Here is a 20,117-nt window from a genome sequence, read left to right on the forward strand (position 1 = left end):
ATAATGCCATTTGCAGCAACATGGATAGACCTAGAAAATATTACATTTAGTGAAATAAGTTAGAGAAAGACAAATGCTGTATGATATCACTTATACTGGAATCTAAAAAATAATATAAATGAATGTATATACAAAACAGAAACAGACTCACAGAAAAACTTGTGGTTACCAAAGAAGAGAGTGAAGCAGGACAAATTAGGGGTATGGGATTAAGAAATATAAACTATTATATATAAAATAGATAAGCAACAAGGATATACTGTATAGCACAGGGAATTATACTCAGTCTTGTAATAACCTATAATGGAATATAACCTGCAAAAATATTGAATCACTATGCTATACACCTGAAACTAACACAATATTGTAAATCAACTATAATTCCATAAAAAACAGAAATATGGAGACTTAAATTTGACAGGACTTGGATTAGATATGGGTGGGGAGGAGGGATGTACAGGAGAGAGAAGTATCAAAGATGACAACCAGGTTTTGGCTCAAGTACCTGAACGGAGTCAATAGCTCAAGTAACTCAGCTATTGACAACGATATGGAATCATGGAAGAACATCCATTTTTGAATTGATAAGATCATTAATTCACTTTGGATATGTGTTTTTGGAGGTGCCTTTTAGATCTCCAAGTAGAAATTCAAGTAGACAGTAGATACACTGGTCTCAGGTATAAAGGATTTATAAGTTTGTGAGGCATTGGTCATGGGCAATGGGTATGTGAAGCCAGCCTCGGGAGAAAACACAGAGTAAGAGGAGAAAAGGGACTCAAAGTAGGCCTTGAAGGACTTTCACATTTGATCATCTAGACCAGAGGTCAGCAAACCTTTTCTGTCAGAGGCCAGATAAATGTTTTAGGCTTTGCAGGCCATACGGTCTCTGTTGCAACTATTCAACTTTGCTGTTGTAGCGCAAAAGCAGCCATAGACAATTCATAAGTAAATAAGTTTTCCAACAAAACTTTATTTATGGACTCTGAAATTTGAATTTCACATAATTTTCATGGGTCATGAAGTATTATTCTTCTTTTGATTTTTTCAACCATTTAAAAATGTAAGTATCACTCTTAGCCAAAGAATATACAAAAACCAGGGTCAGCAGATATAGCCTGTTGGCCAAAATCTGGGTCCCTGTCTGTTTAATAAGGTTTCATTAGAACACTGACATGCTCATTCACTTATGTATTGCCTTTTGTGCTACAAGGGCAGAGTTGACTAGTTGTGACAGAGTAATATATTTACTATCTGTCTCTTTTACAGAAAAAGTTTTGCTGACTTCTTATCTAGACTGTAGAAAAAGAGGGAAGAAAGATGAATCTACAAAGAAACCTAATATGTGTTGATAAATGACTATATAATGACGGTTAAAGAGGGTGCAGAGTCACTTTTGTGCAAATCAAGTAGTCAAGAAGCAGTCACCACAAAATGGGAGATGGAGAATTTAATTTTGTCAGGATGCAAAATTACATCCATCCAAATCAGGTAGCTAAAAAGTTGAAGAAGGTTACAATTAAAACTGGTGGAGGGACTTCCCTCATGGCGAAGTGGTTAAGAATCCGCCTGCCAATGCAGGGGACATGGGTTCGAGCCCTGGTCCGGGAAGATCCCACATGCCGCGGAGCAGCTAAGCCCGTGCGCCAAAGCCTGTGCGCCACAACTACCGAGCCTGCACTCTAGAGCCCGTGAGCCACAACTACTGAGCCCACGTGCCACAACTACTGAAACCTACACGCCTAGAGCCCATGCTCCACAACAAGAGAAGAAGCCACCGCAGTGAAAAGCCCGCGCACCGCAACGAAGAGTAGCCCCCACTCACCGCAACTACCGCACGCAGCAAGGAAGACCCAACGCAGCCAAAAATATAAATAAATAAATTTATTTAAAAAAATACTGGTGGAAAGTTGAATGATACCCAGGGCACGTGTGCCATATTTTCTGTGAAATTAAGTCCCAGCTGAAAGATATAGGCTTAGGATTCTGGCTGATTATTGTAAGCAGAATTTGACCATCAGGTTAGCTTGTTCCTTATAAGGTGAGTTTAATGCCCCTGGAAATAAATTCAGATTCCAATGACACCTTGAAATTTCTGCCCAATTTTTCACTGGGTTAGGGTGAATATAACTTAATAGTCAAACTTATGAAGTAAGTAAATATTAGTTAAAGGTGGAGTCAAAGTGATTATTTTACTTTTGGCACAAAAATTACTAGATTTCTAAGTGAATATTCTAGATGTATATAAATTCTGTTTGAAGGCATAACTGGTTTTAAAATTTTTAACTTTAATAAATTGAATATTAATTTCAACACAGGTTGCCTGAGTACTCCTTGACATGATCAGAACATCACTCATTCATCTCACAAACATACTGAGCACCTAACATGTATCAGGTGCTATTTGAAAAGATGATGAAATAGTTGTAAGCAAAACAAAGTCACAGCTCGCAAAAGAACCTACATTCTGGCAGTAGACAACTGATCACAGACAAAAAGATATATGTAAGGGGGTAACTCTCATAAAGAAAAATGTTTAAAAACTCAAGTGAAATGTAGAAAACAGGAAAGACTGCTGCTCACCTCCTAACAACAATATAAAAACTGAATAACCTACACCTGCACAACTTTTCTTGAGTGCAACAGAGAGCTAAGGTCTCAGGGCAATCAAGTGGCCTGAGATATAAGGAAAGTAGGGCACCTCCAAGGAGGGATGGGACACGGACCCTGGCTCACCTGTGGCAGAACGTGGGAGGAAAAGATGATGAGTGGCATTTAAGTATTTAAGAAGTCAGCTAAAATTTTTAATGAACTGCTAAAGGCCAAGTGTGGGCTACAGTAGGAGAATAGAACTCCTGAGAGCTGCAGACACAAGGGGAATTCACGCCCACTTGTAGGCAAAAGACTGGACACAGTGAGGGAGACTGGAGAAAGCCTTCCTTGGGGTGTAGGTCTGGAGGAGGAGAGCAGCTGCCACTGTAGGAAAGGCAGGAAGCCCTGCCAACCCTGCTCCCTAGTGAACAAAAGCCTGAAGCTGCTGAGGAAGGTCAACAAACCCTGTTGGGCCCAGGGCCCTGCATCTGGGGAGGGAAAAAATTAAAACCTGCTACTCCTGTGGTAGGGGGGGAATTCGACCTGGCCCATTTCATTAGAAGTCGCCTACTGCTGGGACAGGGGTAGGACCCCTGAGAAGGGTACATCCTTGAGACACAGGAACCCAGGGCCTACTTAAGACAGGGGTTGGGCCCTCCCACTGGTACCCTACCATCAGACTAGCAAGCACTAACTAACAAGTGAAAGCAGTCACTGCTGGGGGAGGAACAAGAGTGTGGAGATAAACCCTCTGAGGTGTAGGAACACAGAAAAGGCTGCAAGATGAGGATAGAGCAGGAATGCTGAGAAAATGCTCCAGCATCCCAGCAAGAACCAACTATATGCTGTCTCAGTGAGATACACTTTAAATACAAAGTTATAAATAGGTTGAAAGTAAAAGGAAAGAACGATACACCATGCAAACAGTAAGCATAAGAGAGCTGTCCATCTATACTAAAATCAGACAAAATAGACATTAAAACAAGGAGTATTATTAGAGGCAAAGGAAGACAAGTCATAATAACAAAAGGATAAACACATCAAATAGATATAAAATTTCTAAATGAAAATGTACCCAAGGGTAGAGCTTCAAAATACATGCAGCAAAAACTGACAGAACTAAAGCGAGAAATAAATCCACAATCATGGCTGGAGATTTTAGCATACTGCTCTCAATAATTAATAGAACACATAAAACAATAGTACATAAAAGATCTGAGTGACACCACCAACCACCTTAACTTAGTTGATATTTATAGAACACTATCCCCCAAAACTGCAGAATATACATTTTTTTCTAAGTGCACACAGAGTGTTCACCAAGCTAGAATATAGGATGGACCATAAAATAAGTTTAAATAAATTTCCGAAGAATGAAATCTTACAGATTATGTTATCTGGCCACAATAGAATTAAATTAGAACTCAACAAATGTAAGTTATCTAGAAGATCCCCATATATTTGGAAATAAAACAACTCACTTCTAAACAACCCAAAGTCAAAGAAGAAATCATAAAAAAAATAAATATTTTAATTGAATGAAAATCATGACACAATTTGTAGGATGCAGCTCCAACAGTGCTTAAAGAAGATATTTATAGCTGTACATGCTTATATTAAAAAGAAGAAAGGTCTAAATCAATGATCTAATATTATACTATTTATGAATCTAGAAAAAGAAGAGCCAATTAAGCTCATTGTGAGTAGGACAGAAATAAAGTTATGAGCAGAAATCAATGAAATGGAAAACAGACTACAGAGAAATCCAAAGAAACCAGCACCTAGCTTAGTGTTTTTTTTTTTTTTTAAGTCCATAAAAGGGATAACTTCTAACTACTTTGGATCAATAAAAGACACAACTTACCAGTTTCAAGAATGAAAGGAGGGGGCTTCCCTGGTGGCACAGTGGTTAGGAATCCGCCTGCCAGTGCAGGAGACATGGGTTCGAGCCCTGGTCCGGGAGGATCCCACATGCCATGGAGCAGCTGAGCCCGTGTGCCACAGCTACTGAGCCTGTGCTCTAGAGCCCACAAGCCACAACTACTGAGCCCGTGTGCCGCAGCTACTGAGGCCCGTGTGCCTGGGGCCCGTGCTCTGCAGCAGGAGAGGCCACCACAATGAGAGGCCTGTGCACCACAGTGAAGAGTAGCCCCCATTCGCCCCAACTAGAGAAAACCCAACACAGCCAAAAATAAATAAATTAATTAAAAAAAAAAAAGAATGAAAGGAGGACCCATAATACATCTATGATCCACTGATTTTCAACAAGGGTGAGCAGACCACTCAATGGGGAAAGAACAGTCTTTCCAATAATGGTGTTGAAGGACTTCCCTGGTGGTGCAGTGGTTAAGAATCCGCCTGCCAATGCAGGGGACATGGGTTTGAGCCCTGGTCTGGGAAGATCACACATGCTGTGGAGCAACTAAGCCCGTGCGCCACAACTACTGAGCCTGCGCTCTAGAGCCCGCGAGCCACAACTACTGAAGCCCGCGTGCCTAGAGCCCATGCTCCACAACAAGAGAAGCCACCACAATGAGAAGCCTGCGCGTCAAAACAAAGAGTAGCCCCCGCTAGCTGCCACTAGAGAAAGCCCGTGCACAGCAACGAAGATCCAATGCAGCCAAATATAAATAAATAAATTTATTTAAAAAAATAAATGGTTTTGAGAAAACTGCATATCCACATACAAAAGAATGAAGCCGGACCCCTATCTCGCACCATATATAAAGATTAACTCAAAATGGATCAAAGACCTGGGCTTCCCTGGTGGCGCAGTGGTTGGGAGTCCGCCTGCTGATGCAGGGGACGTGGGTTCATGCTCCGGTCCGGGAGGATCCCACATGCCGTGGAGCGGCTGGGCCCGTGAGCCATGGCCACTGGGCCTGTGCGTCTGGAGCCTGTGCTCTGCAGCGGGAAAGGCCACAGCAGTGAGAGGCCCGCGTACCGCAAAAAAAAAAAAAAAAAAAAAAGGATCAAAGACCTAAATGTTACAGCTAAAATTATAACTCTTAGAAGAAAACACCCAGGAAGGTTGGCTGTACTAACCACTTGCCTCAGAAGGGATGTAAACAGAGTACCTTAAAAGTTGCCTGCATTTCACACCTGAGTAGGGCTCAATTAGTGGGGTTTACTGGAAGTTTTATAGGACATAGCTGTTGGAAAAAGATGTTAACATAAAACATGTTAAGGGGGGGCTTCCCTGGTGGCACAGTGGTTAAGAATCCGCCTGCCAATGCAGGGGACACGGGTTTGAGCCCTGGTCCAGGAAGATTCCACATGCCGTGGAGCAGCTAAGCCCGCGAGCCACAACTACTGAGCCCATGCGCCACAACTACCAAAGCCCGTGCACCTAGAGCCCATGCTCAACAAGAGAAGTCCACCCACCGCAACGAAGAGTAGCCCCCACTTGCCGCAACTAAAAGAAAGCCCGTGTGCAGCAACGATGACCCAACACAGCCATAAATAAATTAATTAATTAAAAAACAAAAACATGTTAAGGAAACACATGTTAAATCTGTCCCATGGACTTTACATCTGCTGCTCCCTTAGGCTAGAACATTTCTCACTTCACTCTACCCTCAGTCTTCACCTCAATAAACTCACTGATTCCCATCTCAGCTTAAACACCACTCTGCAGAGAACCTTCCCTGATCCCAAATATTAGGTAAGACCCCCTGCCCTGTCACATACTTCATAGCACTGTGAATGTCTTCATGACACTGAGCAGTCTTATATTGTGATTATTTGTCCAGTATCAGTCTTCAGATTCAGAGGCTGAATCTTTCTTCGCACACCTGTATCCCCAGTGCCTGGCACAGAGCCTGGCACATGTTAAGTGTTACATCAATATCTGTGACTGAATGGATGGACTCCTGCCTTGGCCTGCATGCCCTCTGCTTCCCCCACCCTGAGAATTCCTGAGCCTGCATACTGTTGATGAAGGGAACGGGAGGGTTAGCTTTCAGGCCAGAGCAGCTCACACCCCACCCTCCCGTCTGTGCCCCTGAGGAAAGAGGTAGAGAAGCAGAGAGTCACCTTGTTGTAGGCCAGGCTAAGGTACCTCAGCTCTGGGAAGGGCAGGGCCAGCGTCTGGTTCCTCGCTTTCAGTGACTTCACGGGAAGAATCTCGAATATGGGAGGAAGCGCACATACCTTGGTTGTCTTAGAAGGAAAAGAAAGTCAAAGTCAAAGTGCCCTGGTGATAAGAAGTGGGCCAACAGACCCTTCCTAGTGGATAGAATGACCATTCTAGAGAGGCTGGGTCAAAAGAGACATCCAGGGTCATAAGGGGCGATGTCATCAAGGGCCCAGAGTTCTGGCTCCAAGTTTCCTATGTCACATGGTGAGCTAGTTCTCTGGTACGCGAAGTTCCAGTTTCAAGTTCTCTGAAGCCAAAGTACAATACAGCAGTGCACCACTGCTGAGGCTCTTTGCTCTCACCTCTCACTTTCTGCCCTATAGTGGCTTATCCTGAACTTGCCCCTCTATACGGTTGGGTTAAAATTTCTCCAGAAGGTGAAAGGGCAGGGCTTGCATTGTTAAGGGGACTTTTCCTAGTGAGGAGACAGAGCAGGAGTGACCTGAGCCTTGAACACCTGCTCTGATGGGCTAGTCCACATCCTACAGTGGAGGCTCTTAGTTCCGAGATAAAACGACAGCTAAGTCCTGGACAATTTCCGGCAGGCTGTGGGGCCTGGGTGTGGCCAGTGCATCTGGCTCACTTGCAGCGTCAGTCATGGTCTCTCAGCACACCTCAGCCTGCCTTAGGGTCAACATGTTTGATCAAGTAGAAAGTGGAAGTCGCTGGATTAACCATCTAACCAGGGTAGATGCTGGGCTAATGACTGGGTTCAGATGAACTAGATTCATCTAAGCTCCATTAATTGCTGTGTAATCTCGAGCAAGTCACTTAAATTTCCTTTGCTCATTTAATGACCATTTGTGGAGCACCTACTTTTTTTTTTTTTTTTACAGCAATTCCTTTTTATTTATTTATTTATTAAGTTTTTGGCCACACCCCATGGCATGTGGGATCTTAGCTCCCTGACCAGGGATCGAACCCACGGCTCCTGTGCTGGAAGGCAGAATCTTAACAACTGGACCGCTGGGGAAGTCCCTGGAGCACCTACTATTGGCCAAGTATTTTTGTCCTCTCCTGGGGTCCAACTTGTACAGCCACAAGTGAGATGGATAAGTCATGGGTGACAGTAAAACAAAAACCAGTGGCGGTGCTTGGGAACTCTCCTCTCAAGGAAATCCGAATGCAATCTCCAAGAGGCTGAGTGGAATGTGGTGGTGGTCTGGTAAGGTATCTCCTCAACTGTGCAATTCCCTACCCGGAGCGAGGCTGTGTGAGCCAAAGTGGGCAAATCAGACTGGAGCACAGAGAAGAAAAAGCCAGACAGGCTTGGGGGTTACCTAGCCCTGTCCAGGGGGCCGGAATGTCCTGATCTGAGGGCATGACTGGCTCTGCCGGGGACAGAAAGGGCCCTGTCTTAGAGTGGGATGTATCTGACAGTGATAGAGAGGCTGCTAAATGTTTCAACCATTCAACTCACTCTCTACATTCTCAGATGCCACACAGTTGGGATCTGAGCACTAAGCAACCTAATTCTGTGGCCACAAGCCCCTCTATCCCTTATGCATGCGCTTGTGTGACCTTGCTGCTCCTCCCATTCAGACGTGGAGTCTGTATCTCTTAATCCCTTGAAACTAGACTGGCTGCTGTATAATAAAGAATTTGTCTGGTCTTTGTCTTGGGTTCTTGGCACTGACCTTCTAAAACCCTTGGAATCTCCTGAGTGATAGGAATGTCTTTGTTATGCATGACCCTTGGATCATACCCGAGTTCACGCTAATGAGATGACTTGGGATGGCAGCTGGCCATACTATAAAGACAACCGTGTGATCAGAGGATTGGAGTTTGAGCCAGCCTGACCTCTGGGGAAGGGAGAGGGGCTAGAAACTGAGTTCAATCATGTGGCCAATGGTTCGATCAATTGTGGCTATGTAATGAAACTCCAATGAAAGCTCTGAACACTGAGACTCAAGTGAGCTTCCTGGTTGGTGAACACATCAGATGTGCTGGGAGGGTGACACACTCTCATTCCACAGTAAGAGGGCAAAGAGGCTCTGTGTTTCGAACCCTCCCAGCCCTCATTATGTGTCTTTTTATTTGGCTCGTCCTGATTTGTATCCTTTATAGTCAAACTGTGATTGTAAGTATAGTGCTCTCCTGAGTTCTATCTATGAGTCGTTCTAGCAAATTATTGAACCCGAGGGGGTCACTGGAACTTTAGAATTTATTGCCAGTAGGTCAAGTAGCCTGGGGACCCCCAAACTTGCAGCTAGTGTCTGAAGTGAGGGCAGTCTTATTGGGGACTGTGCCCTTAACTTGTGGGACGCATGCTAATTCCAGGTAACTAGCATCAGAATTGTACTGCAGGAATATACTGGCCTTATGACTTTCTTTGACCAACAGAAAATGCCATTGTTTGAATTTCAGAGCCTTGCTCTCTTGGAACCCTGATGCCACCATGCTGTAAAGAAGTCCAGGATGAAAAGACAACAAAAGATGCCAAGCCTGTGACACCAAGGATTAGACCCCGGATGGTGGTGTGTTTAGCCAGGATCACTCTAGCTTTGGGGTTTTTTTGTTTTTCTTTTTCACTCTAGCTTTCGGGCAGGGTCTCTTGTTAGGAAGCTATTGGGCTTCATCCTGGTGGCAGCCTCACTTCAATGCCAGCTTGATCACGTGAGGTAGCAACCATTACTACTGAACAGCATCTGAGACCAATGGAAGCTAGTCTGTGGGCAGTGTGAGGTCTGGGACCTGTCTGTTGAGTCCGCTGCTGCATCTCCATAGGCCAGCTTAGTGCCTGGAACATGGTCGGTTCAGTGAATGGGCCTCCTCAGTGTTATATATGTAAATGCCTCTCATGGCTCCATTAACCTATTTTTGTTTATTAAAATTAATGTTTTGACTCAAGGATGCAAATATAAAGTAGGCAGTTCCTACCTCTGAGGTTGAAAATCCAGGATAAGATGAGAACACAACCTCTGAAATAGAAGAGAAACAGAATGAAGGTTGGTGAGAGCACTAACTGACCCCCGGAGAGGCCAGGGTCTGGGTCTACCACCCATTGTATGCAGCAGGGTACCTCCTAGAGGGAGTACTCATTGGCCCTGAGCTTCAGTGCTAACTGGGAAGAGGAACAGCTGTGACATGTCAGGTAATAAGCCCTTTGCGCTTAGAAAAAAATTCAAACCCCTTGGCCAGGCTTTTGAGGTCCTGCCTGATCTGGCCCCTGCCTACTTCTCTAATCTTATCTCATGCTACCCTGCCCCTCACTCACTATATTTCAGCCACACTGACCTTCTTCCTGACTTTGCAACATGCAAGCTCTTTCGAGCCTCAGAACTGTTGGGCAGTCAGTATTGGTCAGAAGGCAAACCAACTGTCTTAGAAGAGAAAAATGTATATAAAAGATAGTCTGTCAGAGGATTTGAAAATACTATTTGTTATATTAGTATAAATAGAGTGTGTTAAGACAGTGAATTCAGGAGAGATAAGTAACTAAGGAGGAGGCTGCAGAGTGATTTCATTCTTGGGATCATCAGACTAAGATGAGCCAATAAAGAGCTCAGTTCAACCTAATAAGGCAAAGCATCTGCTGGGACTGGATCCTGTGCAGGGACCACTCACCTTTGCCCTGACTAATGGGATCCCTTCCACATGTTAATGATATTAGGCAGAGAAGGTTACATTTAAATGAAATAAGCAATAGTATGGGTGGAACATCACACGGCATAAACAACTCCTATGACAAGGGTCTGAAAGGAATTTGGGAAAGGTTTGTGCAAGGAACAAAGTAGGAGTTAGCTGAGAGATGGGCCGTGGTCACAAGTGTAGGTGCTAAGCAGTGATCTTCTGGGCAGATAGAGAGCCCCCATATCTAGAAAGATGAACTGAGGTGCACTCTATCCAAACTCATGTCCTGGCCCTCCCCAAAATTACAGGAAGCAACTCCAGAAACCAGAACGTGCATTCTAAGTTTCAGACTGGAGACTGTTCAAGAGAAAGATGCACAATCAAGCACTTCCTAATGTCTGAGGAAAATTAACAATATGAAAGAAAGTTATGAAATATAAAAGAAGAACTAGCATCTGAAACAAACAAAATTTAACCAAAAGAATAAAACTTTAAATAATTAGTGTCCTCTAAGGAATTCAAAAGGCTATTTCATTCTAGAACAAAATCAGTCATTATGCAAGAGAAACTATTAATAATTTTGTAATTTTAAAGTATGATAATCAAATAAAAGATTTAATAAATGTGTTGTACAGAAGAAAAGACCCACTTGAAGAGCTAATTCATAAAATGGAGAATGGAAAGGGGATAAGAAAATTTTTCCAAGATGACAGAAACCATCTTGGAAAGAATACAAAGTATCTAACAGGATAAACAAAAAAGAACTGCACACCCAGATGCATCTTACTCAAATTTCCAAAGGGAAAAATGGAAATCTTAAGAGATTCCAGGGAGCAAAAATAGGTTTCCTACAAAGGGATGGGAATCAGATTAGTGTCAGACTTCTCATTGGCAGCAATGGATTTAGAAGGCAATGGAGTAATATCTTCAAAGTTTTCAGTAAAAATTATTTTAAGGCTAGAGCTCTCTATTCAGCAAACTAACATTCAAGTATGATAACAAAATAAAGGTAATTTTGGATATTTTATGGGCTGAGAAAAATCTACTCTATGCAAACCCTCTTTGAAAGAATCATTCAAACAGCAAAATGAAAAGAAATACAGAATAGGAAACTATCTTTGTGACTATGAGAAAGGGAGATACTTCTCAAACAAGAACCCAAGGCATAAACCATAAGATAAAATTGTATAGATCTGGTGCGATGGACTGAACTGTGTCATTCCCCACCAACCCCCACCCCCCATCGCCAATTCATATGTTGAAGTCCTAACCCCTAGTACCACAGAATGTGGTTGTATTTGGAAACAGTGCCTTTAAAGAGGTAATTAAGGTTAATAAGGTCATTAGGATAGCCCTAATTCAATATGAAAGGTCTCCTTGTAAGAAGAGTAGATTAGGACATAAACAATTCAGACAGAGGGAGGACCAAATGAGGATACAGCTAGAAGGTAGCCTTCTATAAGCCAAGAAGAAAGCCCTCAAAAGAAACCAAATCTGACAACACCTTGATCTTGGACTTCTAGACTCCAGAACCATGAGAAAATAAATATCTGTTGTTTAAAACAAACAGCCTATGGTATTCTGTTACGGCAGTCTTAGCAAACTAATACATTTAGGTAAATCAAAATTAAGAACTTCTCTTCAAAATGTCATCTCTACCATTACAGATGAAGTAAACAGACAGGTGATGACAGAATAAAAGAAGAAATTGAAAATATTAAAACTATCAAGGGATATGAAATAGCAATTCATAAAAGTTGAAAACCAAATGGCTAAGTAAATGAAGAAATACTTAACATCAAAAATATTTAGAAAAATGGAATTTAAAACAATGAAATATCACTTTATACCTACAAAATAACAAAACTTAGAACAATTAAAAAGTTGGGGAATATCAAGTGCAGGCAAGGTTGTAAGGAAACAGAAACCCTGATGTACTACTGGTGTGAGTGTACACTAGAGCCACCATTTTGAAGAACCACCAGGTGGCCCTTATTTAAACTACTTATATATATATATTCTGTGATACAACAAAACCACTCCTAGGTAAATATTCCAGAAAAACTCTGGCACAGAGGTATATGCAAGAAACATACACAAGGTAGGCGACCTAGGTGTCCATTAGCAAGGGAATAGATGAATTAAAGTGTGGTTAGAGCATAGTGTGGAATATTATGCATTAGATAAAAGGAAAGAACTGGATGGGCATACAGCAATAAGAACAATCTTAAAAACAGCGCTGAGTGAAAAAACTTAAGTAACAGAATGAGCTCAACAGCATATTACCATTATATAAACTAAAAACACATTACACACAAAATAATATATACTTTACAAGATACATCCATATATCCAGGAAAATATATCTAGCAAAAAAACCAGATACTTACATGAAAATAGGAAATGGGGGTAGGGATTAAGAATGAAGGAGAAAAAATAAAATAGGGCAAGAGGAGCTTTATAAAGACTAATGGTTAAAGTGCTAATAACCTGAATTTTATTATTATTATTATTTTTTGTGGTACACGGGCCTCTCACTGTTGTGGCCTCTCCCATTGCGAAGCACAGGCTCCGGATGTGCAGGCTCAGCGGCCATGGCTCACGGGCCCAGCTGCTCTGTAGCATGTGGGATCTTCCCGGACCGGGGCACAAACCCGTGTCCCCTGCATCAGCAGGTGGGCTCTCAACCACTGCACCACCAGGGAATACCCTGAGTTTTATTATTAAATCAACTCTCTGCTCCTAAGTTATACACAGACACACAAAAGGGAATGTAAGAAGGAGGAAAATCTGAGATATGAGCAGCTGTGGTGAGTACAGAAGTAAGTAAAACTAAGAGTTCAATCTTTCAGTGTAACTGCTGATGTGTAATTAAAAAAAATTAAAACCACTCAAATCATTATTAGTGTTTATTACTTTATGGGAAGTGATGGGGTAGGGTGGAGTAGGTAAACATATATTAAGATTTTTTTCTTATTAAAGAATAACACTTGAATTTGGTTGCTTGTAGGTATTGATAGACAAAGGTGAGTTTAAATATGTGGATTAAAAGGTCTAGGGTAACTACTGAAATGGAAATGAGATGTACAACTTTAAACAACTAGGGAAAAAGTAGAATTAAAAGAAAACTCATTCAGTGCTCACAGGAGGCACAAAAGAAGGAAAAAAACATGGTAAATAGAAAACATATGGAGAAGGAAATCAAGATGGTGGAGCAGAGGGACATGGAGCTCACCTGCTCCCACAACAGTTCTCACAGAATACCTACTAAAAGCTGGCAGAAGATCTCATACAACCAAAGCTGCAAGAAAGATCCCCATGTAGCCAGGCAGGAGCAAAGGAAAAGGGAGAAGAAGAGGAATTGGGATGGGACCTGCATGCTTGGGAGGGAGCTGTGAAAGAGGAAAGCTTCCCTTACCCTGGGAACCTCCTTCACCAGTTGGGAGGTCTGCCTGGACAGACAAGGAGATTCAGAGCCCCGAGAGGAGAGTGTGGGAGCTGGCCTGCAGCCCCACAGTGTAGAGACTGACCAGCACAAATGGTCCTGGCCACGCTGCTGCATTTCCCAGCCCGAGACACGCGCCTGCTGGTGTGTGTATTGGGTGCTGAAACTTGGGCTTCAGAGAACAGACCCCAGGAAAGGACTACGTTTGGCTGTGCGGAGACAGCCCGAAGCACCTGGAGCATGGCCCAGCCCACAACTGGGGGCACATGCAGGACAGAACGTGAGTCCAGCAGAGGAGCCCCACTGTCAACACGGGAAAGGAGGGGAATGGGTCCACCACAGCAGACTTATTGTCAGCGTGCTCACAGCAGGTGTGGCTCTGGTTGCTGCAGGTTCTGTGCACTTGGTGGGCCCATGGGCAGATGCACGCCTGAGGGATGTCTGAGCTGATTACCGGCAATCCCACTGCTGGCGCCTGGGATGCAGCTCTGGTGGGTTCTCACTGGCGGGTTTGGGGGCCAGGACACACAGGCATAAGGGCCATCTGAACTGACTATCTGTGGGCTTAGGGGACACAGCTCCTGCAGGTTTATGCGCCAGCGGATTTAAGAGGGCACATGAATGCCTAAGGGACCTCTGAGCTGAACACCGGAGCTCCTAAGCAGAGGCGACCACCCAGGACAATGCCAGCAACAGTGATCTTTGTGGGCACTCACACAGGGTGGCGGGTGGCATCATAGAATCACACGTTCTGGCAGACAGCTCCTAGGGAAGAACACTCAGTGGCTCTTTTCCCAGTAGGAGCACTCCAGTCCCACTTACCTCACACCACAGCTTAGAACCGGATCTGGGGGCTTCTACTCCAACAGCTGGGGAGCAGACCCTGCCCCCAACAGGGCTGAGACAACCAAAGAGCAAAGAGGAGGCCCCGCCTAATATCCAGTGCAGGCTCTGGTCACCACAACACCAAACGCACCCCCTCTATCATGGGGACAAAGGCCAGCAGACTCTTAGGAAAGATGTGGCAGGCATCCATACTAAACACAGCCCTCGTACCAAAAATATTGGACACAAGCAGGCTACACAGGGAGGCTCCCACACGAAAACAGCCCTTCAAGACCACAGGAGATAACTGTTTCTCCTAAATTCATAAAGTCTGAGATATACAAGAAAAATGAAAAAGCAGAGGAATTATTCCCAATTAAAAGAACAAGAGAAATCCCCTGAAAGAAAACAATGAAACAGACTTCTGCAGTCTACCAGACCCTGAGTTCAAAAAGGAGGTAATAAAAATCCTGAAGGAATTAAGAAGGGCTATGAATAGAAATGTGGATCACTGTAACAGGGAACTAGAAACTATAAAGAGGAGCCAATCAAAATTAGATAACTCAATTGCTGAGATGAAAACTGAGTTAAAGGCGATGAATAGCAGGTCAAATAATGCAATAGAACAAATAAGTGATCTGGAAGGTAGAGTAACAGCAATCCACCCAATCAGAACAGCAGACAGAAAGACAACAGAAAAAAAAATGAAAGCAACATATGAGATCTATGAGATAATATAAAGCATGCCAATATATGCATAATAGGAATCTCAGAAGAAGAAAGAGAAAGGAGATTTAAAATGTATTTGAAGAAATTATGGCTGAAAACTTCCCAAACCTAAAGAAGGAAACAGATATCCAGGTATAGGAAGCACAGAGGGTCCCAAACAAGATGAACCCCAACAGACCTACTCCAAGACATACCATAATTAAAATGGCAAAATTTAAAGTTAAAGAGAAGATTCTAAAGGCAGCAAAAGAAAAACAAAGTCAGTTACAAGGGAAACCCCACAAGGCCATCAGCTAATTTCTCTACAGAAACTTTGCAGGCCAAAAGGGAGTGGCAAGATATATTCAAAGTACTGAAAGGGAAAAACCTGTAACCTAGGATACACTACCCAGCAAGATTATCACTTAGAGTAGAAGAATAGATAAAAAATTTCTCAGATAAGCAAAAACTAGAAGAATACAGCAATACTAAACATATCTTAAAAGAAATATTGAAAGATCTTCTCTAAACAGAAAAGAAGCAAGAACATATAGGAAAGGGAAAATCACAATAGAAAAGGTAAATATATAAAAGGACTGAAGATCACTTAAATAAGCCAGTATATAGATTAAAAAAAAACAACCAAATTATATGAAAGCAATTATAACTACAGTGAACAGCAAAAGGATAAACATGAAGATGTAAAATAGGACATCAAAATCATGAAATGTTGGGGAGGGGAGTAAGAAAATCTAGATCTTTTAGAATGTGTTTGAGCTTATATGACCACCAGTCTAAAGCAAGTAGATATGGATTAACATACATGAAAACCAGGGTAACCACAAATGAAAACATACAATAGATTCACAAAAGCTAAAAAGAAAGGAACTCAAGCATAATACAAAAGAAAGTCATCAAACTACAAAAGGAAAACAAAAAGAAGAAGAAAGGAACAAAGAAGAAATACAAAACTGACTGGAAAATAAGATTTTAAATGGCAGTAAATACATACTTATCAATAATTACTTTAAATGTCAATGGACTAAATGCTCCAATCAAAAGACATAGAGTGGCAGATTGGATAATAAAACAAGAACCTACAATATGCTGCCTACAGGAGACCCACTTTAGGGTGAAAGACACATACAGATGGAAAGTGAGGGGATGGAAAAAGATATTTCATGCAATGACATGAAAGCAGGGGTAGCAATACTCATATGAGACAAAATAGACTTTAAAACTAAGGCCACAAAAAAAGACAAAGGATGCTATATCATGATAAAAGGATCAATACAAGAAGAGGATATTACACTTGTTAACATATATGCACCCAAAATAGGAGCACCTAAATACATAAAACAAATACTAACAGACATAAAGGGAGAAATTGATGGTAGTACAATAATAGTAGGAGACTTTAACACCCCACTGACATCAATGGACAGATCTTCCAGACAGAAAATCAATAAGGCAACAGAGATCCTAAATGACACAATAGGACAGTTAGATTTCATTGATATCTACAGGACACTACATCCAAAAAAACCGGAATACACATTCTTTTCAAGTGCACAGGGAACATTCTCCAGGATAAATCACATACTAGTTCACGAAACAAGCATCAACAAATGTAAGAGAATACAAATTATTTCAAGCATCCTTTCTGACCACAACAGCATGAAACTAGAAATCAACCACAGAAAGAAAAATGAGAAAAAAGCAATTACACGGAAACTAAACAACATGCTATTAAAAAACCAATGGGCCGACAGTAAAATCAAAGAGGAAATAAAAAATATCTCAAGATAAACGACAATGAAAACACAACCATACAAAATCCACGGGATGCATCAAAGCAGTTTAGAGGAAAGTTCATAGCAATACAGGCCTTCCTCAAAAAAAAACAAGAAGAAAGATGGCGGAAGAGTAAGAAGCGGAGATCACCTTCCTCCCCACAGATACACCAGAAATACATCTACACGTGGAACAACTCCTACAGAACACCTACTGAACACTGGCAGAAGACCTCAGACCTCCCAAAAGGCAAGAAACCCCCCACGTTCCTGGGTAGGGAAAAAGAAAAATGAATAAACAGAGACAAAAGGTTAGGGACGGGACCTGCACCAGTGGGAGGGAGCTGTGAAGGAGGAAAGGTTTCCACACACTAGGAAGCCCCTTCGCGGGCAGAGACTGCAGGTGGCGGAGGGGAAAAGCTTCGGAGATGCGGAGGACAGCACAGCAACAGGGGTGCGGGGGGCAAAGCGGGGAGATTCCCACATAGAGGATTGGTGCCGACCAGCACTCCCCACCCCAGTCCAAGAGGCTTGTCTGCTCCCCTGCCGGGGCGGGCGGGGCTGGGAGCTGAGGCTCGGGCTTCGGGTCAGAGCGCAGGGAGAGGACTGGGGTTGGCAGAGAGAACACAGCCTGCAGGGGGTTAGTGTGCCACGGCTAGGGGGGAGGGAGTCCGGGGAAAAGTCTGGACCTGCCAAAGAGGCAAGAGACTTTTTCTTCCCTCTTGGTTAACTGGTGCACGAGGAGAGGGGATTAAGAACGCTGCTTAAAAGAGCTCCAGAGTCGGGTGCGAGCCACGACTAAAAGCGCGGACCCCAGAGACAGGCAGGAGACGCTAAGGCTGCTGCTGCTGCCAACAAGAAGCCTGTGGGCGAGCACAGGTCACTATCCACAACCCCCCTTCCAGGGAGCCTGTGCAGCCCACCACTGCCAGGGTCCCGTGATCCAGGGACAACTTCCCCAGAGGAACGCACGGTGAGCCTCAGGCTGGTGCAAGGTCACGCTGGCCTCTGCCGCCGCAGGCTCGCCCCACACTCCGTGCCCCTCCCTACCCCCGGCCTGAGTGAGCCAGAGCCCCCAGATCAACAGCTCCTTTAACCCCGTCCTGTCTGAGCGAAAAACAGACGCCCTCTGGCGACCTACACGCAGAGGAGGGGCCAAATCCAAAGCTGAGCCCCTGGGAGCTGTGAGAACAAAGAAGAGAAAGGGAAATCTCTCCCAGCAGCCTCAGAAGCAGCGGATTAAAGCTCCACAATCAACTTGATGTACCTGCATCTGTGGAATACATGAATACACAACGAATCATCCCAAATTAAGGAGCCGTGTGAATGAAAGGCTCTTGGTGCTGCGGCCAGGAGTCAGTGCTGTGCCTCTGAGGTGGGAGAGCCAACTTCAGGACACTGGTCCACAAGAGACCTCCCAGCTCCACATAATATCAAACGGCGAAAAGCTCCCAGAGATCTCCATCTCAACACCAGCAACGAGCTTCACTCAACAACCAGCAAGCTACAGTGCTGGACAACCTATGCCAAACAACTAGCAAGACAGGGACACAACCCCACCCATTAGCAGAGAGGCTGCCTAAAATCATAATAAGTCCACAGACACCCCAAAACACACCACCAGACGTGGACCTGCCCACCAGAAAGACAAGATCCAGCTTCATCCACCAGAACACAGGCACTAGTCCCCTCCACCAGGAAGCCTACACAACCCACTGAACCAACCTTAGCCACTGGGGACAGACATCAAAAACAACGGGAACTACGAACCTGCAGCCTGCAAAAATGAGACCCCAAACACAGTAACATAAGCAAAATGAGAAGACAGAAAAACACACTGCAGATGAAGGAGCAAGATAAAAACCCACCACACCTAACAAATGAAGAGGAAATAGGCAATCTGCCTGAAAAAGAATTCAGAAAATGATAGTAAAGAAGATCCAAAATCTTGGAAATAGAATAGACGAAATGCAAGAAGCATTTAACAACGACCTAGAAGAACTAAAGATGAAACAAACAATGATGAACAACACAATAAATGAAATGAAAAAGACTCTAGATGGGATCAATAGCAGAATAACTGAGGCAGAAGAACGGATAAGTGACCTGGAAGATAAAATAGTAGAAATAACTACTGGAAAGCAGAATAAAGAAAAAAGAATGAAAAGAACTGAGGACAGTCTCAGAGACCTCTGGGACAACATCAAACCCACCAACATTCGAATTATAGGGGTTCCAGAAGAAGAGAAAAAGAAAGGGACTGAGAAAATATTTGAAGAGATTATAGTTGAAAACTTCCCTAATATGGGAAAGGAAATAGTTAATCAAGTCCAGGAAGCACAGAGAGTCCCATACAGGATAAATCCAAGGAGAAATACGCCAAGACACATATTAATCAAACTGTCAAAAATTAAATACAAAGAAAGCATATTAAAAGCAGCAAGGGAAAAACAACAAATAACACACAAGGGAATCCCCATAAGGTTAACAGCTGATCTTTCAGCAGAAACTCTGCAAGCCAGAAGGGACTGGCAGGACATATTTAAAGTGATGAAGGAGAAAAACCTGCAACCAAGATTACTCTACCCAGCAAGGATCTCATTCAGATTTGATGGAGAAATTAAAATCTTTACAGACAAGCAAAAGCTGAGAGAGTTCAGCACTACCAAACCAGCTCTACAACAACTGCTAAAGGAACTTCTCCAGGCAAGAAACACAAGAGAAGGAAAAGACCTACAATAATGAACCCAAAACAATTAAGAAAGTGGGAATAGGAACATACATGTCAATAATTACCTTAAATGTAAATGGACTAAATGCTCCCACCAAAAGACACAGATCGGCTGAATGGATACAAAAACAAGACCCATATATTTGCTGTCTACAAGAGACCCATTTCAGACCTAGAGACACATACAGACTGAAAGTAAGGGGATGGAAAAAGATATTCCAGGCAAATGGAAACCAAAAGAAAGCTGGAGTAGCAATTCTCATATCAGACAAAATAGACTTTAAAATAAAGACTATTAGAAGAGACAAAGAA

At 43.0% G+C, this 20,117-nt stretch overlaps 1 protein-coding gene across 10 annotated transcripts in view; it reads right to left on the reverse strand.

Annotated features, from left to right (window-relative positions):
• XRRA1 (X-ray radiation resistance associated 1) overlaps positions 1-20,117 on the reverse strand; it is a 100,217-nt gene that overhangs the window by 21,013 nt on the left and 59,087 nt on the right. For 8 of the 10 annotated variants that reach the window (XM_067750338.1, XM_067750335.1, XM_067750336.1 and 5 more), the window contains 2 exons: positions 9,611-9,651; positions 6,628-6,753 (listed from right to left, as the gene is read on the reverse strand). The exons of the other annotated variants lie outside the window; for them this stretch is intronic. In XM_067750338.1, the coding sequence (XP_067606439.1) occupies positions 6,628-6,753; positions 9,611-9,651 (167 nt within the window). The remainder of the gene's footprint in view (positions 1-6,627; positions 6,754-9,610; positions 9,652-20,117) is intronic. 10 annotated transcript variants of the gene reach the window in all.

This window comes from Pseudorca crassidens, chromosome 9 (assembly GCF_039906515.1).
Source record: "Pseudorca crassidens isolate mPseCra1 chromosome 9, mPseCra1.hap1, whole genome shotgun sequence".
NCBI classification, from domain to species: Eukaryota; Metazoa; Chordata; class Mammalia; order Artiodactyla; family Delphinidae; genus Pseudorca; species Pseudorca crassidens.